The sequence below is a fragment of the Sycon ciliatum genome, chromosome 7 (genome assembly GCF_964019385.1).
Source record: "Sycon ciliatum chromosome 7, ocSycCili1.1, whole genome shotgun sequence".
NCBI classification, from domain to species: Eukaryota; Metazoa; Porifera; class Calcarea; order Leucosolenida; family Sycettidae; genus Sycon; species Sycon ciliatum.
Genome location: NC_088649.1, coordinates 25,535,517 through 25,559,763, shown reverse-complemented (window position 1 = coordinate 25,559,763; position 24,247 = coordinate 25,535,517). Strand labels below are relative to the sequence as shown.

At 45.2% G+C, this 24,247-nt stretch overlaps 1 protein-coding gene across 1 annotated transcript in view; it reads right to left on the bottom strand.

Annotated features, from left to right (window-relative positions):
- Window positions 1-24,247, bottom strand: part of LOC135821221 (neurogenic locus Notch protein-like) — a 44,553-nt gene that overhangs the window by 15,942 nt on the left and 4,364 nt on the right. The window contains exons 2-12 of the mRNA XM_065334285.1: window positions 21,702-21,788; window positions 18,841-18,921; window positions 18,368-18,454; window positions 15,945-16,316; window positions 14,276-14,599; window positions 12,518-12,601; window positions 11,159-11,245; window positions 8,937-9,017; window positions 8,501-8,587; window positions 7,176-7,553; window positions 4,662-4,976 (exon numbers count right to left, since the gene is read on the bottom strand). Of these exons, the coding sequence (XP_065190357.1) occupies window positions 4,662-4,976; window positions 7,176-7,553; window positions 8,501-8,587; window positions 8,937-9,017; window positions 11,159-11,245; window positions 12,518-12,601; window positions 14,276-14,599; window positions 15,945-16,316; window positions 18,368-18,454; window positions 18,841-18,921; window positions 21,702-21,788 (1,983 nt within the window). The remainder of the gene's footprint in view (window positions 1-4,661; window positions 4,977-7,175; window positions 7,554-8,500; window positions 8,588-8,936; window positions 9,018-11,158; window positions 11,246-12,517; window positions 12,602-14,275; window positions 14,600-15,944; window positions 16,317-18,367; window positions 18,455-18,840; window positions 18,922-21,701; window positions 21,789-24,247) is intronic.

The window sequence follows — 24,247 nt, the reverse complement described above, 5'->3', positions numbered from 1 at the left end:
AAGACCACTGCATACATCTCACGCCGAGTTGTGCCGTAGCGACGTTGGCTCTTACTAAGTGAACTACTAGCATACGCAATTACCTGCTCTCTGCCCTGATCGTCAACCTGCGATAGAGTTGCACCAATACCAGTGTCAGAAGCATCCGTGTCCAGGATAAACTTGCGGGATGGATCCGGGTACGTCAGGACAGGAGATGACGTGAGCTTCTGCTTCAGGATATCGAACGCTTGCTGACACTCATCCGTCCACGAAAAGCTTGCCTGTTTCTGCATTAGCTTGTGTAGCGGTGCTGCAATTGTCGCGAAGTCCTTAATGAACCGCCTGTAGTAGGAAGCAAAACCTACAAATCGACGAACCTCGGTTGCAGAGCTAAGTGGTTTGAGACTGGTGACCGAACTGCAATTCTTGGGATCAGGGCTCACACCACCTCCCTTGAACACATGCCCAAGATACGTAACCGACTTGCTCAGAATCTGGCACTTACGAGGCTTGACTTTCAAACCTGCTGCCCGGAATTTTTCAAATACTAGGCGCAGTCTAACCAGATGTTCTTGAAATGTTTTCGAGAAAGTTATGGTGTCATCTATGTACGCTGAACATACGCTTGGCACAAGATCACCCAGAACCATGGTCATCAGGCGCTGGAAAGTTGCTGGGGCATTGCACAACCCAAATGGCATGACTTTCCATTCAAACAATCCAAATGGAGTGACAAATGCTGATTTCGCCCTTGCTGCATTAGTTAGCTCTACCTGCCAGTAACCGGATGCAAGATCTAGGGTTGTGAAATACTGTGCGTCACCCATGTTGTCTATGGCATCATCAATCCGCGGAATGGGGAATGCGTCTCTGACAGTTACAGCATTGAGTTTGCGATAATCGACACATAGTCTAATAGCTCCATCAAGCTTCCGAACAACAACAATAGGGGCTGCCCAAGGACTGTTGGAAGGATCGACTAAACCCTCAGCTAAAAGCTGCTCAACATGTTCACGAACCTCATTGGCATGGTGAAGCGGCAATCGTCTAGGGGCTTGGCGAATAGGCTGGCTGCTAGTGGTCTCGATGTCGTGTTTGGCAACACCGGTAGAGCCAAGATCCATTGCTCCCGTTGAAATTATGTCGCTGAACTCCGAGAGAAGAGACCTGACGGCTGCTGCCTCTTCTGTATCGAGATGACTAAGGTCAAACAACTCAACAGGGTCAGAACACATATCAGCAGCATTACAGCTTTCAGCAGTACAATCAGGCTCATCCGCGGCTTCTGCGGCTTTCTCAACAAAGCAAGATTCGAACATGCCAACAACTGTACCCTTGTTTATAGTGACAGGCCGTGGTAGCAGGTTCTGCAACCTGACAGGAACAGTACTGTTCTCACTCACGGTCGTGACCACTCTAGCTGCACTGACACAAAATTTATCTACGAACGACTCTGTTGGCTCTACCATTCCGCACGATGGAGACATAAACTCAGTGTCACGTAATCTACCTTGCGTTATCAACTGAGAATAGCCCTGTAGAACAACAGATTCAGCCAATTGCACTGGAATGGGGTCTGTTTCCACTCTCTGACATGAAAGGTGCTTGGGCCCAACTCCCTGTGTTAATGGAAGGGTCTGATTGCTCAAGCGCAGACAGCCTTGTCCCAGATCCATAATACAACCGTGCCTACGGAGGAAGTCTATGCCTAATAGTACGTCAGGCTCAATGTTCGCAACTACCATAGTGTGCTGAAGTTGGAGGCTGCCAAACTCTAGCTGCACATCCACCGCTCCTTCCACAGTCACGCCACTGCCATCAACACTTCGGACTGATGTAGAAATTTTGTTTAATTTTATATGCTTATGTTGTTGATAGAATGCTGAGCTGACAAACGAAATCGAACTTCCAGAATCAACTAACATGTGGACATCAGTTGTGCATATTGAACTTACTTTGCCGATAACATACTGGCAACTGTCAACAGCAACGGAATGGCATACTACATCGGAAGGCGCGGCGGGCAGCACTTCCGGGCCATGGTGGTTTGGAGCTGACTCTGGACCCTCTATGCCAACTCCCGGCCGTTTCCCGAAGGGCGCTGACGTTGTCCCCGGGGTGGAGGTGCAGTCGGGCAGTACGCCATCAGATGTTCGGCACTCCCACAATGGTAACAGCGGCGCTGTTGTTGGGGTTGCTGCTGGGGTTGCTGCTGCGGTCGCTGCAAAGATGACAGAGCGGTTTCCAATCGTTCCATCCTTACTAATAAGGCATCCAAACGATCTTCCCTGGCAGCACAGACAGCCGCGGCCACTGGCTGAGACGCACTAGTAGTAGCGTCCGCTTGGAGTATGGCAAGTGCTCGAAGTCCTTGCTGCAGTGCCTGGTCAAGAGTTCGGGGGTCTTGGCGACGTACCTCCATGCGCAACTCTCTGCTGTCCAGACCTTCAATGAATTGGTCACATGCCAGCTGGTCCTGCACGAGGTTTGGCAAGGTAGGGTACGCTCTGCGAGACAATCGGCGAATCACCTCGCAGTAATCAGACAACGCCTCCTCACCTCGCTGTCGTCTGGCCTTCAATTCCGCTCTGTGGAGGTCGGTCCTGACGGGTGGAGCAAACCGACCCTCCAGAGCTACCAGTAATTGCTGAACATCCTGGCGTGTCGCGACAGGAAGCGACTGGTAGTAGCAACGCGCATTATCTATCAAGTACAACGGGATGTACTGTGCCTGGTCCTGCGGCGTCCACTCATTAACCAGGCAAACTTGAGTGAAGTGGTCACGCCAAGTAGTCCAGTCCGAGGCTGCTCCACCATCAAAACGTTCCGGAGTTGCCCATGGCCGGATGGGTCGAACGGGAGCTGGCTGGGCGGGCTGAACTGGCTGGGCGGGCTGAACTGGCTGGGCGGGCTGAACTGGCTGGGCTGGCTGCACTGGCTGGGCGGGCTGAACTGGCTGTGCTGGCTGAACTGGCTGGGCTGGCTGAGCTGCCTGAACTGGCTAGCCCGGACGGGGCGGCTGGGCCGGCGGTACTTGCTGGTTAGGCTGTGCTTGGGCCATTCCGAACCAGGAATCACTTCACATTGTCACAACAACAAAAACATAGCATGAAAAAAAAACACGAAACATCCACCGCTGCCACCAGTTGTAGCGTGGCCCAAGTGGTTGGGCACACAACAACCAACAAGTCTCACCAGAGCAAGGAGAAGTGGTTGAAGAAATGAAGGATGATCTTTCTTCAGAGACAGAGCTTTTTATATGTGCCAAGACTAAGAGAGTTCAGGTTTCACATAACAACGAGCAACGGTTTAGACCAATCAGGAGATAGAGAGATGGCACAGATTCGGCCAATCAGAAGACATGTATTGGAAGAAAGTAAAGAAAAAAAGGAAAGCTTCTGGAAAAAGGTAGGTTCGAACTTCACATGCAAAGGATACTAGTCTTATTACTGTACAGGTTTTAACACACCAAGCTACAGTGACACAGGCTCTAGACTACAATGCAACAGGTACAAGGTTGAAGAATCTGCATGCTCTACAGTGTGTGTGAATGCTCAACCGGGCCAGCACAGCAAAGTGATCACTTATGTCTAAGTGTATTGCTGCACAGGTACCATCCAAAGGGGATGATGAGAGAAACAAATCTAGCATTGTGGATGATGTTGCCGTGACTCGAGTTGGAGATGTAACATAATTGCAGAGATTGAAGTGGGAAAGTATGTTGTACAAAGGGGATGCAGATGGAGAAGTTGGATTGCTAAAATCAACATTGAAGTCGCCACAGTGGACTGCTGACATCCCTGAACAGCTTGCTCAACGTTCTGATCCAGTGTGGTCCAGTAGGCAGCAGAACTATTTGGCGGCCGATAACAGCAGCCGAGGAGCGTTCCATGTCGACCAGGGGCTAGAATCTCCAGCCACAGCATCTCTAGCTCGCACTGTAAATCGGCCCGTTGTCGTAAAGCCAGTGACTCGTGACAATACACAGCAACTCCGCCACCTCGCTGATCAGGTCTTTCTCTTCTGTATAGCTCGAAGTGCGGGATGGACAACTCCTGATCGGACACATCCGGGGTCAACCATGTCTTGGCTATCATGAGAACGTGAATGCCTCGTGTTGAGATGAACGTTTGAACTTCTGCTACCTTCCGCCGAACACTACACACATTCAGAAATCCCACACTGAGTGACTGGGTCGAGGAGGTAGGTGTGCTGTGGGTGTTACATCATAGTTATATTTCGGCACAGCAGACATTGGCATAGTAGATGTTGGCATATGATAATTATACTGGCACAATTACTGTTGTCCCAATCTGCATTGCCACAATGCATGTTTGTATAAGTCATGATGGCACAGATATGTTTGGACGAAACCTGTTGACACTCAAGGCATTTTCATAATGACAGATTGCATGCCTTCTCACCGGCCGGTAGTACCCAAGAAATCGCTCTGCAACAGTGATTTTGGTTGGGAATCTTCCTGAAACATTTGTTGGTATGAGGTGTTTCATTTATAAGGCAAATTAAAGGGGCAAATGAAGCAATGTTTTATTCCTCTGTGTCCGCAACCAACATGATATGCTATTTCGTTATGTTGGTTGCAGACACAGATGAATAAAATATTGCTTCCACAGGGACAGCCATTGATAAAACCACTCTAAAATATAATCATCACTTACTGACACAGAGGATTTTGGCGTGGCGATTAATTGTGGAATTTTGAAATGGATTACTGCGATTTCTAAACGTTACAGTTATGTAATGGGAGTTGCCATTCACTCGGATTGGTGTGACGTGGTAAGGTGCGTGCCGAAGAGCCAATCTATCTAGCCAGCGCTCTCTTAATACATGGCCATGTGCTTGCAGCCAGTCATAGGTTATGAGGTGAAGTCCGTACTCCTGACATGCCTCCTCTGCAAACTGCTCAGTCACGTTGGGTTTCAGTGATGGCGTGGCTGCGGCGTATACCGAGTCGTTGTAATGGAGCCACTTGGCTGCAGGACAAGGGCACATACAGTAGTGGGCAGATAATAGGTACATTAGTAATGAAATATACTCGAATAACGGCTGCCCTGGGCTCTATAGTCGTACTCAATGAAACCTTGTCTGATGGCAGTGTCAGAGCAATGAACTAAAAAAAGAAGGTAATCGATAACCGCTTTGCAGTGATCGTTTCAGCCCTACCCTGAGTATTTGCCGGGCACACACACACACACACACACTTACACACACACACACACACACACACACACACACACACACACACATACACACACACACACACACACACACACACACACACACACACACACACACACACACACACACACACACACAAGGAGAACGATGTCAAAAACCGGGGCGAGAGGTTAAAGTGAAAAAAAATGTTCTATGCATACAAAGAAGGAAGGTTGCCGCTACTCAAACATCTCGATGAGCAGCATGCTGGCTATACCTAAAGCTGCATGTGGCTGGGCAGACCTCAGTGACCAGCAGTACGCCACTGTTGCAAACCACCCCAGTGGTTCTACCCAGTACAGTTGCTCTCGGTGAGACCCGGCCCAGCGTGCAGATTTAGTGCCTTCAACTTGCGCGGCCATTGACGCCGTGGAATTGGGACAAATGTGGCCGCGTACGCATGTACAATACAATGATGTAATCAGAACTGATCCAGGGCAGCCAGCTTTGCACTTTGGGTCTATTTTCACCGAGCGCAACTGCACTTAAAGCAGTCCCGGAGAAAGAAGTTTTAACCAAGCTATGAATAAAACGTACGATGCCGACATAATAATGTGATGAACAAATTAACTTTGTATCTTTATAGTTGTAGTCTCTTGGGGCGTGTTTGATTGGTCGGATCCAGAACAGGGGCGTTTTGAACAGGGGCGTTTGATTGGTCTGCACTGGTCTGCTCTAGGTTTGGAGTGTTCAGAACATGTTCTGACCACTCCGACCCCAGAGGCTGGAGCAGCCAGAGCTTGTTGCAAAGCCCAATGAGAACCTGACATGACTACGCAATGAGTTTCGTTTTTTTGTTTTCATTCGAATAGATTTTGGCATGCCAGTGATTACGAAAGGGCGTGGTGATGTACATGGAGGTCTAAGTGTGATTTTGCACATTACACGGCGGTCCCCACATCCATGATTTATTTTTTGGCTGTCTTCGAAGCTTCTTCTCCGGTTGTAGTTGCTTTTCAAGTTTGTTTTGCCTTCGCATGTTGAGCAATGTGAACATCTTTGAAGTCTGTGTAAATTTTGAAGTTCGCGGCATGGTGAGCTATCGTGAGTTCTACAATATTTCAGGCAAAAATATTCGCCGTTCTGTTTGATTGGTAACTGGTGTTCTGACTGCTCCAGTGACTCTAATCTGAATCCGGATTCACCAATCAAACATGCCCTTAGTTTATTTCCTTCTTATCCTGTAGTGTTTTGAGAAGAAGGGAACGAAAACTTTCAATACATAGTTCACATGTCCGGACTGGCTGATGGTATGTTCCGGCGTAGATGCATACGACAACATGATATTTTTCTAACGAACAAATGGAACAAAATATGCAAAGAATAATTCATGAACGTCCCAGTTGTCACCGTTATGCCGGGTTATGACACAAGCATAGACATGAACTGTTTCTTAGCAGATGGGGTGAATTGGTAACTCGCGTCTGGGTCCGACTCCGGCTAGATGGGTAGGTTTTCCCATTGGAGTGGGAAATCTAAATGAAGGTTGTAATCACTCTTGGCATCGCCTCTCTGTGTCAGTCCTCTAGCCCTGTCAATAGACATGGTTAGCATTTTACCATTCACATTCACTTCGACCGTACGTCGGCCTGTACCATTTTGTGTGTGATTTCAAGACACTGGTTAGCATTTCGGTTTCTGACACAACGATCGACTTGTGACGTACCCTAGTTGGAATCCTACCGTTTCGTTCTTCCGCTAAACAGAGCTTTTTATCGTCGAAACGGTACCAAACCAATGGTATTTTGGGTGTTGGGTACGAGTACGGTTGGATTTAGAGCGAACGGTTAAATGCTAACCATTTCTACACACACAACAAACGGGTACAGGCCGACCGTCGCAAATCGCGTGAATGGTAAAATGCTAACCATGCATAGTATTACTTTCTACCCAATGGTTGCTGGCTACTGAGCATCTCTCTCACGGGTTCATTTGATCACAATCCAACAGCCTACCTTCGCAGATGACATCATGATGGCTTGTTCCATCACTATCATACAATTCTTTAGTCAAACTGTTCTTGCCCTGCTGGTATATGAGATGTTGGTCATCCTTCACGAACGATGTCCATATTGAAGTAGGGTTGCTGTAAGAGCTCGTCACCATCTCGTTGAGCAATGCTTCCATGCAGTCGCGCACACCAAGCGTCTGATTGGTGAAGGAATCATGGTCTACCACGTTGTATCCTCTTCTTGTGCACATCTGGCGAGCATGCGTCAAGTTCGTTTTCTTCTGGCAGCTGTCACCGTCGAGGTGTGGATGACACGGCAAGCTGGCGAGAGCCATCCAGGTGTACGTTGCGTTATCTGTACCCAGGCACTTTGTCTTGAAAGCTGAACATAACACATTACACATGCAAGGCACAGTCAGGTGAAGTAGAAAGCACACATAAACAAGATGTACACTTCCTGAGCAGCGGTAGCATAGTTCAATTGAAAATTATATACCTATGCAAATACCACTCGCCCATTTAGCTCCATTTCCTCCAGCAAACTGACTTGCCAGTGCACTTTCTCTCCGGGTATCGTTTGACCCACAGTTCAGGACGAAACATTACATTTTGCCCTCTCATTTCACCTTGATAGACTTTCATCATCTTGGCCTTGTTGGAAGGATCAGACCTTAGCATATCCATTCTAATAGCTCTCAGCTATAAACTGCGTTCAATTTTAGCTACCTGGTAAAGTAGAGTCACTCTACCGATAGAGGAAGAAGGTAGAGGTAAGTGGACGAACGCTATTCTACCGGATTTATTAGTTTACACGATATGTACGTGAAATGTTTCTATTCCGTATGGAGGTGTACAAATCCTTGATCTTGTCGGAAATACCGTAGCACTACTAACTTCTACCGGTTTCCACCAACTTTTTCCTGGTAGAGCCGGTAGAGGAAAGTAGAATCCACACTTTTGACTTGAAGTTTTGACTAGAAGAAACGAACGCCTCTACCGAAAGAAATAGTTTCTACCCAAACTTGTAGATCAATAAACGAACGCCCCGTTAATGTGTACAGGTATTCCCACATTTCACAGAAATATGCACAGCAAACGTAGCTCTACCAACTTCTACCGGCTTCAACCAACTTTTCCTTGTAGAGCCGGCAGAGGAAAGTAGAACCCACCCTTTTGAGAAGAAGAAACGAACGCCTCTACCGAAAGAAATAGTTTCTACCCAAACCTGTAGATAAAAAACCAACGTCTCTTTAATGTGTACATGTATTCCCACATTTCACAGAAATATGCCAGCACACTGGATTTCACTTCATACAGCATAATACTCACTATGCTGACACTTGTCTCCATGGAAACCGTTCCGGCAGTTGCAACTGCCATCGTCAGTGCACTGACCGTCATTCAAGCAATTACATGCTGCAGCAGTGATTGGGAATATTCACGCATTTTCAAAAAAAGCACAAAGAGAGGAACAGAAAAGCGGGTTCTTGACATGTCCTTGAACATGATAACATGGAGACGTTAAATTAACTCTTGACAACAAAATAGCTCAACTCATGAGAGTGACCAACTCCCCATATATATGCATTATTTATTCCACATGAATAGAATAAAGAGGTAGAATTGGTTGGAGGAACTGGCATGACGACATAGAAGTTTTTTTCTTCTTCTCGACTCCGAATACAACATTCCAGCATGCATGAACCCATGGATCATACATTATTTGACACGCAGGCATATTACAGTAGCTTTCTTTAGCCCTTACCTTCTGTGCAGTTGGGTCTATCTAGTCCTGGTTGACATTCACACACTTTGCTCTTTTTCACCCAGGGTTCCTCGCACACAACTGCATCCATCACATAGCACAGACCGAAGAGGAAGAAGAGGAGAGAGTGAATCAGCCGGAAACGGAGTCAGGCAGACTAAAGACAATCATAATATGTATAAAGTAAAAGAGGCTGGACAAGGGAACCTTGGATAAATCTGGGTTTCGATCATAATGGCCTGGCTGGGCCAGGGAAACTTGGATAAATCTGGGTTTCGATCATAATGGCCTGGCTGGGCCAGGGAAACTTGGATAAATCTGGGTTTCGATCATAATGGCCTTCTTCCAAAAGATAGAATTGCTGCTGGAAGGTAAGCACTCTTAAAGCAGGAATGACAAGCAGCAGTTTACAAATCAGTGCTATCAGTAGAAATTACCATCACTGCTCTGCGGCACACTCAGACAATTGAAACTTTGCTAACAAACAAAATGACGACAGAAGCACAACGTGACATGACCAACTTAAGACAGAGGGTGGTAATAGGTTTTTCATTTGACAAAACCAGACCAAACCAGAGCACTTGCAGACGACAGTTCTCCGGCCACACTCCAAAATAGCAATTTGTGCTACTCCTGAACTGTGAACTGTTCGTGCTTTTTTGTTGTGTCATTTAGGAGTGAAACGAATTCTGAATATTCTGGAATTGTTCCTTTGGATAACAATTCGAAGCATTCGGTTCAGATCGGAATACATTGTGTTTTGGTTTTGGACATTTTGCATGTGCAAGTAAGGCTGCGTTTACACGACAAAGCTGGGGGTGAAAACGCAACAAAATCCTTTCGGATGCATGGTTCATTTACACGGTACGAAGAGCAAAACGTAAAAGTTGTAGACCAAAATGGAAGAAAACCAAAACGCTGGCCAAGGTGGAAGAATTTGAAAACGAAATTGTTCTGCAGGATAAATTTGAGTGTGTAAACAGTCGAAACGGTATGCTGGCCTCGTTTTTCGTCACGTTTGTTTCGTTTTCGGCCGTTTACACGGATCCGGCAATCCAAAAAATTGTTTTTACAATTTTCGTCATGTGACGAGTGTTGTTTTGTGGCCTATTCCTGGAGTGTGATTGGTGCTTCCACGACAACACTTGGCACATGACGAACGTTTGCGGATCCTTTGCTCCCGTGTAGAAGCGCGAAAACGATACAAACGGAGACCACCTCGGATCAGCATTGATCATGTAAACACACGAAAACGAAAGAAGAAATGCGGGACCGAAAATGGAAAACTGGCCGTGCATTTTCATGTAAACACAGCCTAATATTGCAGTCATTGACTAGGTCCGTGTGAGGTTATAGCTTACAACATTAGAGAGGTTCCATACAACATAATTAGTCGATGAATGGAGAGTCCCACTGCATGAGGACCTGTGTTCCGCCTTATGGAGTTTTCGAATCACGTACCTGCCCTTGGCAGCTTGGAACACGGCAGTGTATGACCGGGTCGACCTGGCTAGAGAGTCCTAAATATGTACCACTAACGTAAAGTTGCTCAGCTTTACGTAGTGTCGAACCTCTCTATTAGGGTGCTGTAATTTCACAAATTTTCTGTGTACTTTTATTTTCGGTACTTTCGGTGCGTCTGTTTCATACGTAAAATTTCAAGACACCAAACAAACACTAACACACATAATCCAATAGGGAACTGCTGCTCTGTACCGAAACTTTCTGTCCACCTAACCTAGCCTGTTGCCCTCATACCGAAAATATTGAGCACCGAAAATTTCTGAAATTTTGAGTAACCTCAAGTACATGGCAGTAGAATGCGGTGGTTGGCATGCTGGGAAAGGGGACTATGGCTCACAAGGCTGAACCAGACAGAACTGTCTACATATTCTTTAGTGATGTGAGAACAAACAAACTATAGAATATCCGGTATCCAATTTGAAGAAGAGGTTGGTGCTACTTCGGCGATACTTATTCAATTCGTTTACAGAATATTCGGTACGATTTAGAATATTCGTGTCACCCCAACACTCCTATTTCAAGCGAGCACTCAAAAAGACCAGTATGCATGTCCTAGTTCTCTGTCACCCCTGTTAAAACTACCGCGAAGCCTACCCATACACGTAAGGTAAAGGGGAGCCCACTTTTACATGGATGTACGCTCTGAAAATCCCACGCCAGCCATATGAAATGAGTAAAACGAATTCACTTCTACTTACCGAGTTGGCAATGGTGGCCGGTGAATCCCCTAGGGCAGCTGCATTCACCTTTGTTATCACACTCACCTTGGTTCAAGCACTTGCATGCTGCAACAGGCAGGGAAAAAAGCACATGCATGGAGTGAGTTACGCAGAAATAATGCACAGGAGGTCACTGTGTAGTAAGTGGCCCCCGGAGGCAATCACGCACAAACTCAAGTCAAAGCACTCACTTTCTAGTTTTACAAATAATCGTCACAGAAGAAATATTCTATACACACTTGGAACGCAAAGAGAGTAAAGAAGCAACAATAAAGAAGAAAGGAAGGGAACAGAAGTTCGGCAACCTGCAGCCATGTTCTAAGTCCCTAACCAATAAGCAATCTACGAAAACCGGTTGCCGACGAAATTCTAGAACCTTCTGGAACATTAGTATAAGTAGCCAATCACATTTCAAAGCTCAAGAACACAAACAAGACACAGGGGATGTAGGGACGGCTTCTTGTTAGTGTTCATCCCTTCCTCTGGAAGGTGTGTGTTCTGATAAAAACAACAAAAACCTAATGCAGGGCGGTAGCGACCACTTTTGGACTGGTCTCAGTTGGACATTTTACCTTTTAAAACTTGCAGTTAAGATGGTATCACCTAAACTTGGAGAAAGTACTTTTTTCTCGTCCGTCTTGATGATACTGCAAAACCATCAGATGATGGAGACGGCCTTGTGACGTCTTCAGGTGGCGAAATGCACGGAATAACCTCTCTAATGTGGAGTTTGTGGCCGGAAGAATAGACAGTCGTGTGGCAAAGCACTGAACCTGCACCCTTATCATAATCTAGGAAAGCCAAGATTGTGCCGTTAGGGCTTAGAAGCGCACATTACAGGCTTCGTTTCCTCGCACAATTGTTTTGGAAACTAAAAACATTGCTGGCTATGGGAATATAAGAAATCTCAGGAACAGATGCCTTCAAGGTTTTCGCAGCCATCTCCGACTCTCGATCAACATGAAGCAAAAAAAACCCTGTGCCGCCAGTCTGTCCCTGAGAGCCCTACATATAAGGCACAGTACATGCAGGTCTCCCTAGACGGTGCTGTGTACATAATGCACATGGTACTGCGCCCAATCGATCGCTGAACTCCCATCGGCTCTCTAGAAAGAGAAAAGGAAACTTCGGCCCGAAAAGTGGTCCGGTGAAACAAGGACCAACCGGACAGGTGGCTTTGCCCCCTGTAATCGCTTACCCACACATACACGCACCTACACACACATACACACACAAGCACGCACATACACACACATTCAGATATGCATATGCGCACATACAGACACATACACACATATACACACACATGCACACAAACCTAATGGCTTGCTGTCTTACCCTTTTCACATTCTTCACCGTAGGACATAGTGCGGTTACATACACAACTCATGCTTGGTGCAAGAACACCGCTCCCACAGGACTCTGTGCAGAAAAAGACAATAAAAGTCAATATCGGATTACTCTTATGCAGTCTATAACAGGGCTGCCACACTTGGAGGGAGAAAAATCTGACGGGGGTCTGGGGGGTCCCCCGGGTGAAAATATTTAGGAAAATGGCTTGCTGTTGGGGTCCCAGAACACATTTTTAACGGTCAACACATTTGCATTTTACAGCTACATGTACATGTACATGTACAATGACTGGACAAACGCGACCTGGAAGCGCCGAATGGCCAACTGGACTAAAAAGTGCTCAAAACAAAAATCGGTCGGTTTTTCCGACCGCGGATCAAAAATCGGACGATTTCCAAAAAAAATCGGAGCAAGTGGCAGCCCTGCTATAACACTAGAATGGGGATAATAGCTTATCTAAAAAAAACCTGTCACGCAGAATTGAAGGAACAAGATGAGTTGTTCTTGGGCTTTTACACCCACGGTACCATAGACCGGGATGCATGACAGCAAGGCACGGTACCATAGAACGGGATGCATGACAGCAAGGCACGGTACCATAGACCGGGATGCATGACAGCAAGGCACGGTACCATAGACCGGGATGCATGGCAGCAAGGCACGGTACCATAGACCGGGATGCATGACAGCAAGGCACGGTATCATAGAACGGAAGCATGACAGCAAGGCATGGTACCATAGAACGGGACGCATGACAGCAAGGCACGGTACCATAGAACGGGATGCATGACAGCAAGGCACAGCACCATAGAACGGGATGCATGACAGCAAGGCACGGTACCATAGAACGGGATGCATGACAGCAAGGCACGGTACCATAGACCAGGATGCATGACAGCAAGGCACGGGACCGTAGACCGGGATGCATGACAGCAAGGCACGGTACCATAGAATGGAAGCATTACAGCAAGGCACGGTACCATAGAACGGGATGCATGACACCATAACACTTCCAACACGGTTTCTGAGCTCTTGCTGTACGATAGATACATCCGTATTACTGTGCAGTGCATACTGCAAATGCTCAAATGTTCGGAACTCGCCTTTCCCTGAAAGGCATTGAGCAATCGAAAAGTCTATTTGCATAGGAAAGTTCTCAGCTCCGTCGGCAAATAGTAGGGTTACAGCCCTCGCCAGGGATTTTACGTCAAGTAGTAAACTTTCACCTCCTCACGTGGTGACAGTCATGGGAATTCCCCCTGTTTCTTGACAACAACAAAAAGTTGTCTGTAAATTATCTCAACCCTGGTGGCATGTCGAACTTCAGCTTGTCATGCATTTTGATTCCTCGCAATTGGAATCCAGGGAGCAAATTCTCCCCCGTCTCTGCCACAAACTGATATTGCGCCAAACAAAACCTTAGAATCAAAACATGCTGTAATGACTTCGGAGTTACCCTGGGAAGACACAGAAGAAACACAGCCTGAATCTAAGTTCTGGGAGTGTTCTCAATGTTGTGATTCACCGTGGGTGCAAGAAATGCTGGGAGACGACATGTTTGCACATTGCAAGTGGGCACATCGTTGGGACAAGCCCTGTTCATACAGTGCACGTAGCGACGGGACACATTTACACAAACGCACAACTATCTTCATCACGTTAGCGGCACAAACAGGGACAAACACACAGCTTGTGCATGGACAGCCATTGCAGAAGACAGTCACTTATTATTCTCTCACTTACTGACACAGAGAATCTTGGCATCCTCATGGCTTGTTTTGTTCTTAAACGTCACATGTTGTCTGCTAAATTTTACTGTTCTGTAAAGGGACTGACCATTGACCAGGATTGGCGCGACGTGGTAACCTAATCCGTCGGACTTATCTAAAGCCAATCTCTCTAGCCAGCGTTCTCTTAACACATGGCCATGTTCTTGTAACCAGTCTTTGGTTATGAGGCGAAGTCCGTACTGCTGACATGCGTTCTCTGCGCACTGCTCAGTCACGCTGGGTCCGAGTGCTGGAGTTGCTGCGGCGTATACAGAATCGTTGGCATGGAGCCATTGGGCTGCAAAACAAAGGGCATATACAGTTGCGGGTAGAAACAAAAATAGGCGGAAGAGAACTAAGACAAGCGGCATCATTATTGCTTTAACGCTGCGTTTCGTGCAAATAGCAAGGCCAAAGCTGTGTTCATTTTTAGCTACCTAGTAGAGTAGAGTCACTCTACCGATAGGCCACACGTTTTATTTCTATGTTCCTCGTCACCTGAAAATCTAAAAATGTATGCGAGAGGTGGAAAAATACAAAATGACCGAAGAATAAAAAAAGTTTATTAGACCTTTGTTCACACTAAAATCCACCAATACACCATGCAAAACAGCATCCATAGTTAGCAACTAGTATGTGGTAGGCGCTTCTATCACAATCTGTGCATGTGCAGCTAGACTGCGCACAACAAATGCCGACCGGGCATCATGTGTCGCACAGGCCACGCCACATTGTGTACATGTGCATGAGTGTGCTGGTCCCCACATGCACAGTCAGTGCAGCACAGTTTTTTTTTCTTTTTTTCTTCCAGACTCCTAAATCGTATGCGCGTGGGTGACAAGAAACATAGAAATAAAAATGTGTGGCCATAGAGGTAGATGGTAGAGGCAAGTGTACGAACGCTGTTCTACCGGATTTAGTAGTTTACACGATGTGTACGTGAAATGTTTCTTTTTTGTATGGAGTTGGGTACAAATCCTTGAGCTTGCTGGAAATCCCATAGCTCTACCGACTTCTACCGGATTCAACTAACTTCTTCCCGGTAGAGCCGGTAGAAGAAAATAGAATTTACCCTTTTGAGTCGAATTTCTTTTCCAAAAACGAAAAACTCTACCGAAAGAAGTAGTTTCTACCCAAACCTGTAGATCAAAAACGAACGCCCCCCAAAGCAATCCTCAGACAACTAAAATTCTCGCTATTGTGAATTTAAAATCGTGCTTGATGACACCCGATCTCTTGGATACGGAAGTGCCCAGAGCTAGTGAGTAGTTCAATGTTCACAGGTCTGGGGCTCGCCAGACTTCATAGAGCAGCACCGTGTCACATTTGCAAACCATTCAGCGGTTCTACCAAGGGAGTAGTATAACACCGGGTTATGACACAAGCATACGCATGAAATGCTTCTTCGCAGGTGAAATCAATTGGTTACGCATGTGTGGGTCTGACCCTGGCTATAACGGTAGGTGTGACATTGATGTGAGAAACCCAGGTGGCTGCACTCTTGTTGTCTCTTTGTTTCATACTTTCCTGTCCCGTCATTATCATTGGACATACTATCCTGTCCATGCATGCACTGTGTGCTACTCAGCATTCTCACCATTTGCCCGTCCAATGATATCGCTTTAAAACAAGCAATTGTTTACCTTCGCAGATGACATTGTGACGGCCGAAACCATGAACACTAAATATTGCACCACCCGATTTGTTCTTGTCCTGCTTGTAAATAATATGCCGACGATTGTACTCGGATGATGTCCATATCGTGATCGGGCTGCTGTTACTGTTCACCATCATCTCGTGGAGCAATGACTTTACGCACCCACTCACACCAAGCTTTGAGCCGAGCAAGGTGAAGGTTTTAAAGTCGACCAGCTGATATCCCCTATCACTGCATGCGTCTCTGGCTTTCCTCCAACTGGTTATCTTCGGGCACCTGCCAGAATAACACGGCAAGCCGGCGAGAGCCGTCCAGGTGTACATCACCTTGTCCGTACCCAGGCACTTTGTCCTGAAATCTGAACACAGCACAGTACACAGACATTTACAACATACTCAGGTACAGGAGAAAAATATTACGGTGGCCAAAAAACCCTTTCTGTCCGACTTGTGTTCAAATTTTCAAGGTTGAAGCACTATAAGGAAAAGCTGTTAATCCCATTATTTTGCTAGTGGGTAACGGATCCTTCTCTATATTTTGGGCCTGTGAAAGTCACACCCAGACATTCTCATTAATTTATGCGCTTTTACCAACAGGATGAAGGCTTGTACTAATTATGATATACCGTAGTGTCTTGTATTAAAGCCTATCTCATATGGAAGCAAACGGCGGGGAGACAATAATTTGATAACCGCAATAAAAAAAATTAGCTGAAACGAAATTTGTGTATTTTATTCACTGAAACAATTTACAAGTGTTGGAAGCTATCTATCAGCGTCTGTATAAGCCAAATTTGTGTGTACAGAAAGATAGTATAATTGGGTTGAAATTGTTCAAGTAACGTGTCGTGTTTGGTTCAGCCAAGCTTGGCCGTTAATGTTCTAGGTGGAATGAAGAGTACATGAAAACCAGAGTGTGCAGCTTGGGGCCTTTTCTGCTATGGATGTCTGTCACGGCGAAATTCCGTGATTACATCATATTTGGCCCAGATCTGAGGCGGGAAATGGCGTAGTGCGTACAACTGAGCTGCAGTTGTGCAGAAAGAGACCTGCTTGAATCCTGCTACATCACTAAAATGATGTAATCACGGAATTCTGCAGTGACAGCAACCCATCCGAGCTGCACACTCTGGTTTTCATGAACTCTTGGTGAAATGTACTGCTTGTATGTGTTATCACTTTGTCCTTCCTTCTTTCTTTCTCTTGTTTGTTAATTTCTCGCTTTGATTGTTAAAATTCACACTTGTAAATTTCATTGCTGTTGTTCTTAGTGTTATTTCTCTAACCTAGATTTTCTATAAGAGTTCAATTTTGTTTCAATGTCCTTTAGTACAACGACGAATCCTGATGAGTGTTGTACGAAAACTTGTTTGAATCCATTTTTTTCTCCACACCATTTCTTCATATTTTCATCATTTTATTGCACATCGTCTCCACCGTTTTTTTTACATTGCATGAATAAAATACAAAAATGTCGGTTCAGCTAATTTTATTGATAGCGGTTATCATATAGAAGCCTGTTTTGAATAGAGGTCTGATTTTCAGAATACACTGTTGGCACACAAGCCTGGTTTTAGTGTTGACGCACATATAAATACCTGGTTTGAATAGAAGCTTGATGTGAATACTGAATAGAAGCCTAGCCCTGAAATCGGCTTCCACAGGAATACGCTCGGCGGTAATACACGACACTACGGTGAGTACATTTCAATTCTCTTTCTGGAATTCTGGACCATTATGATCAAATGCTGGGGAGACAAACGCACTGGAATCAATTAATCCCATTTTTCTGTAAACAGTGGGTAAATGAGTCCAATAACGTCACATCATTTTAGCATTACTTTATGATACTAACTGTGTGGAATATGAAGTTCCTACAATGGAGTCTGCATGCCCTTAGGAAGGAACCTTTTGCTCCAAGCATCTACAGAGAGGTGGCAAAGCCATTGTTCTTAAAAAAAAATAGAAAACGGCTTTGACTGTGAGTTTACTGAAAAGCAATACTTGTAGTCCAGCACTACTGCTCTGCTCGAGTAGAGTAATTGTGCATGTGCCGGTGTGTATTTTTGTGTGTGTGTGTGTGTGTGTGTGTGTGTGTGTGTGTATTTGTGTGTGTGTGTGTGTGTGTGTGTGTGTGTGTGTGTGTGTATGTGTGTGTGTTTTTAGTGAATGTGTGCAGGTGTGGTGTTACATACTCACTTCACATTGCAGATACCCTCATTGATTTGTTTCCGTCTTCTCTTTGGGCTTTGTTCATGATGGCATTTTCCTCTTTCTCTTTTTCTTATCATTATCACTATCTTCATCATTTTGCGAGAACTGTGGCAACACGCCCAGTGAGAAGGCAGATTTTGCCTGTACTTCTGGTGAAGAAAATTATAGCTAAACAAAACCAAACAGAGACACTTACTGTCCTGACATTGGTCTCCCCGGAATCCGGTCGGACAGACGCAGGTGCCGTCTTCAGTACACTGACCATTATTCAGGCAATTGCATGCTGCAGCAGTGATTGGGTGCACATATTTTCCAAAAGCAAACGAATAGTGGCAGAACAACATAGCATATCGGATTCTCGAGTTTGTTACATGTATCTTGCTCATCATGACACTGTACCCACCAGTACATAGCTACATGAACAGCCAGATTACAACACTCCCACGTATATCCAACTGATGCCCATATGACTGTATCATTTATTGCACGTGGATAGGACAAAATTCCAGCCACTTTTAAGGTCACAGTACGTTGGGCAATCCGGCATACAAACTCGGAAGTGTATCTTTGGCTTCAAATACAATATAACGGCATGTATGTTCCCATGGGTCATACATTCTTTGACACGCTGGCACATACTATATTACAGCAGCTTTCTTCAGCCCTTACCTACTGTGCAGTTAGGTCCATTTAGTCTGGGTTTACATTCGCATACTTTGTTCTTTTTCACCCAGGGATGTGTGCACACAACTGCATCGCATATCACAAGAAAGAGGGAGAACAGCCAGAGATTAGCCAGACACAAGAAGGACAGACAAGTGGACAGAGGGAAAAACAATCTATTATTATTTATTTTGAACAAACGACGAGGAGACAACAATTTGATAACCGCAATCAGCAATACAAGCCTGGATCGACATTTGTGTACACTTTATTCATGTAATGTAAAACTGTGGAGACAATGTGCAATAAAACGATGAAAATGTGAAGAAATTGTGGAGAGAAAAAAAAGGAAAGGGATTGAAACAAGTTTTCGTACAACACTCATCAGGAATCTTCGTTGTACTAAAGGACACTGAAAACAAAATTGAATTTTTATAGAAGATCTAAGTTAGAGAAATAACACTAAGAAGAACAGCAGTGAAATTTACAAAAGTGAATTTTAACAATGGAAGCGAGAGCAATGACGAATGTGTGTACCAACACTAAACTTGCAGCTGAAATATGAACAAAGAAGAGAAAGAAAGAAGGAAGGACAAAATGATAACAAATAACAGCAGTACATTACACCTAGAACATTAACGGCCAAGCTTGACTGCACCAAACATGACACATTACTTGAACAATTTCTACCCAATTATACTATCTTTCTGTACACACAAATAAGGCTTATACAGACGCTGACAGATGGCTTCCAAAACTTTTCACTGTAGTCCATAACCATGACGACCACGGCACAATACAGTGAAAGAAGAGTCGGAATACGAATTGTAACAATCAGGACTAGCCAACAGATGATTGTACACTGAAGACTTGCTACCCCGAAACCTACGCACAACACTAACATTCTCACCGGCACTCTCACGATCACTACAATAGTTGCTCTCCGACTCTCTGCTCCCTTCACCGTCCGTCCCATCATCCGCTTCCTCTGCGCTCTCTCTGTTATCCCGCCTGACTTGGTCCATTGAACGGGACTCGGCCGTCACCCTGCTGTCACGTCCCTCCTTACGCCCTTGTCCGTTGAGTTCGTAGCTTTTGTTGTAGTTGGCTGTTGATCGTCTTGGTCTTTCAATAGCGGGCTTGGATGGTGGATTAGTTGTGGTTGCTGTAGATTGCAATGTTGGTGATGGTGTGGGAGCTGCTGATACGCAAGGTGGGATTTTTGGGGTTGGCAATTGTAGTGGTAACGCCACTGCCGGTGTTGCTCGCGGTCTTTCACTGGCAAGCTCCACCGCAGCAAGAGCCGACGGCGGAGCATCAGGAGGAGGCAGTGGGACCGGGACCGCAAGCGGCACCTCCCCAGCCAAAGCCGCCGGGTGCACCGACGAAGGAACCACTGACGGCAGTAGCAAAGGCGACGACACAAGCCGGCCCGATGAGCCACCACGACCACCCTCCTCCACCACAGCCACCAGCGACGGCGGAGCAAGCACAGTCTGTTAGCCAGGATCCGCAAGTTGTGTAGGTAACGGTTGTTTTCTAGGTAACCCTCGCTTCGGTCTTTGTTGTTGTTGTAAATATCACTGCTGTTGTTCTTAGTGTTATTTCTCTAACTTAGATTTTCTATTATAAGTTCAATTTAGTTTTCAGTGTCCTTTAGTACAACGAAGATTCCTGATGAGTGTTGTACGAAAACTTGTTTGAATCCCTTTCCATTTTTTTTTCTCTACACAATTTCTTCACATGTTCATCGTTTTATTGCACATTGTCTCCACAGTTTTACATTGCATGAATAAAGTGTACACAAATGTCGATCCAGCTTGTATTACTGATTGCGGTTATCAAATTATTTATTTTACTAGTATAAGAGGAAAACATGTACAGTTTGCGTGCGACTCGGCTAGAGGCCGAGTTTTCCACATCTATTGGAATACCCCACCCCTCAAGGGTCAAGGCTCCCATTCAGCTCCAAGAGGCAAGAGACTGGACAATTGACCAGGAAATTGTAACTCATTGCGGACGAATGAGCGTTTCGACCGCACAAAAATAGCAGGTTTGGTGATGCACATGTTCTTATTCCTAGCAAGAGCTTGATGAAACGGAATACTTGTTCTGTCGACTTTCACTCAAAATAGAAACTAGAACACGGCCTGCATAATCAGGGCCAACCGGAACAACTCCAAAGCCTACACACAGTCAGGGGAGGCCATGTTCACACGAAAGGTATACTTTGAGAATTGCATACAATGTAAAGGAAACACTTGAAGTAAACAAATTCAAAGCATTTCGGAGACAGCAACTTTAATATGCCAACCAAGAGTACTAACCATGCATTATTACAATAGTAACAAACATGCGAGAGAAATGGGAATGTGAAATGTACATGTAAAAAGAAGCAGACGTGTTCAGATCGGTAAGGAAATTCACTTCTACCAAAAGTTCATAACCCCAAGGGTGTGCAACTGGTTGTCTGGCTGCTGTAGGCCCACTGCGCGGCGAAATTCCAACATAACGTCATGCCACTGAGACACAGAGGACAAAACTCTGCATTCCGCGGTGCTTGGATTTTTTGTTTGGCACCAGGGAGTCGGCACCAGGGAGTCGGCACTTGTGCCAGTGGTTGTGAGACTTACCCACTCACCCCCACCGTTAGGCGCTGCATCTGCCGCTAGGGTTTATCGGGTGTTAGCGGCCGTCGTGAGTTCCCTTCGGGAACGGATACGATAATTTACTTACTTTTTACCAGGGAGTAGTACAAGCGCAACGAACGTGTACGTCATTTTTGACGTGATGTTGGAATTCCGCCGCGCGGACCCCATGTACAGAGTTGCAAACTCTTGGGGTAATGGACGCCTGCTTCTACTTACCCTTCTGGCAATTGTCTCCGGTGAATCCCTTCAGGCAGATGCATTTGCCTTTGTCGTCACACTGACCCTGGTTCAAACACTTGCACACTGCAGCAGCCACCGCATACACGCAACATGGCATGAAACAGAGAAAATACACGGTTTGGTTACGCAATGAGCAGTGGAGATAGAGAAAGTAGACTACACAAAGTTACCAGGCAACTTCTGCTTGCAAGCAAACTGGGGCGTGAACACTGTTAAACACTGAAGCCAGCACTCGAAAATAGTACTAGGACAAAAACACATATAACCGTTAGTAGATCTACTCGTAACAGCCATTCATAAACAAATATGATACAATTCGCCTGTGGGGATTGCCCATTTAAAAATTTAAATAATAAGAATAATAATAATTAAAAAGCTTCCGTGGAGATAAAAATGTAATCAACGCAATAAATAGAGTAAGCTGCGCACTCAGTACAAACACCATAAGCAAAACTTGTTTTCATGTAAATAAAGAAGCTTGTTCCTAAACGTTTTCGTCGCCATCTCATCAGAGGATTACTGGCAAATCAACAAAAGCTCTTAACTCAATATATATACGCACAATGCAAGTAATAATTTAGACCCTAACTAGAGCAATAAAATGAGAGCTGAAGAAATATTACACCATTCAACGATATCAGGTATATATATTGAGTTAAGAGCTTTTGTTGATTTGCCAGTAATCCTCTGATGAGATGGCGACGAAAACGTTTAGGAACAAGCTTCTTTATTTACATGAAAACAAGTTTTGCTTATGGTGTTTGTACTGAGTGCGCAGTTTACTCTATTTATTGCGTTGAATAATAATAATAATAATAATAATAATAATAATAATAATAATAATAATAATAATAATAATAATAATAATAATGTGGATTCACAGGAAGTGTGAGTTACGAAGTCTGAAGAAAACGTTGAATGGTCTCTGCTTGGATGACGACTACACCATAGCTCAGTGGTTAGAGCATCGTTGGCTACAAGCGAGGGTCCCTGGTTCGAGTCCTGGTGGTGACAGTCAATTTTTTCTTCAGACTTTTCCCGTTTGTCTCTTTCCCTCAAACTAGTGAAGATTTTATGACTTGGGGCTCCCCGTGTGCTAGAGTGTACGTGAAGTGTGTGGGTACAGTGAGGGCTGCGTCCCACCCGCCTGTGTAGATTCACAGGAAGTGTGAGTTACGAAGTCTGAAGAAAATGTTGAACAGTCTCTGCTGGGATGACGACTAGACCATAGTTCAGTGGTTAGAGCATCGCTAGCTACAAGCGAGGGTCCCTGGTTCGAGTCCTGGTGGTGACAGTCAATTTTTTCTTCAGACTTTTCCCGTTTGTCTCTTTCCCTCAAACTAGTGAAAATAATAATAATAATAATAATTTGAAACTCGGGTATTGAGCCAATAATAAAAGTAGAAAGGAAAAGGACTTAATTACGGAAACGAGTTAAGAGTAACTCTCCACCACTGTAACTAGATACTATATACAGTTGGAAGTTGGAAGGCTGTCGGTTAGCGCAACGGAGATGTTTTGAAGCTAGGTGTCAGGACGTCGAATGTCTCAGTACTCTGTCAGTTTTGTGCCTAGTTGTTGCACTTTCTGACTGTATATAGTGTCTAGTTACAGTGGTGGAGAGTTACTCTTAACTCGTTTCCATAATTATGTCCTTTTCCTTTCTAATTATAATAATGATAATTCATTGCATTCCCAACTCATCACAACCACGCGCTCTTCAGCCGAACCATACAGACACCAGCAAGGACACTTCCGTTGAGAGATAATAATTATTGCTCCACGCCTCTAGACAGCTGTTTCGCTCCCTGTCGGAGCTCATCAGTAGAGGATGATAATGATGATAATGGAGGAATGATCATTCTTATACACCAGAAATGGCGCAAGTGCGCGTTTCCACATAATTATATCAATGGCATATGCAAGCTGCTAAAATGGTAAAGTGTGAGAACAGCGATAAATAATCATAGTACGCGCTCATTGGTGGAGAAACACACCACACAGGCGACGAAAATCTTACGCGGAATACTGATGCCAAAGGAAAGTACATGTATGTTGTTTATTATTATGATGTTGCAATGTCCATGTATGCAGGCCAGGCGAGACTCACCGCCGAGATCCCCCAACGCGACAGGCTCGGTTGCCGTTCAGGATTCACACCGACCTGTCCGCCCGTCAACAGGATCGACAGCGGGGGGCCCCACTGATGCCGATGTCGATGCACACCAGGAAACTTGTAGTCGTGAGTGTGATACTAACACGTCCATCGGCAACCACTGACAAACGAGAGGCCAGCTGGGGCATTCACTCCAGTCGGGGATGCTTGGTCGACGCTTCGTATCAGCAGCTCAGCTCATTTTGATCAAACAAAGATATTGCAGATGTGTCTTGCTTTTCCCCTTCCTTCTTCACCGACTCGTCTTGTCATCTCTCCTTCTTTCTTCACCGACTCTTCGTGTCCACTCTGCTCTGCCACTAACGGCGCATTAAAACTTCAGAACTAAATATTGCGACAGAGCTTT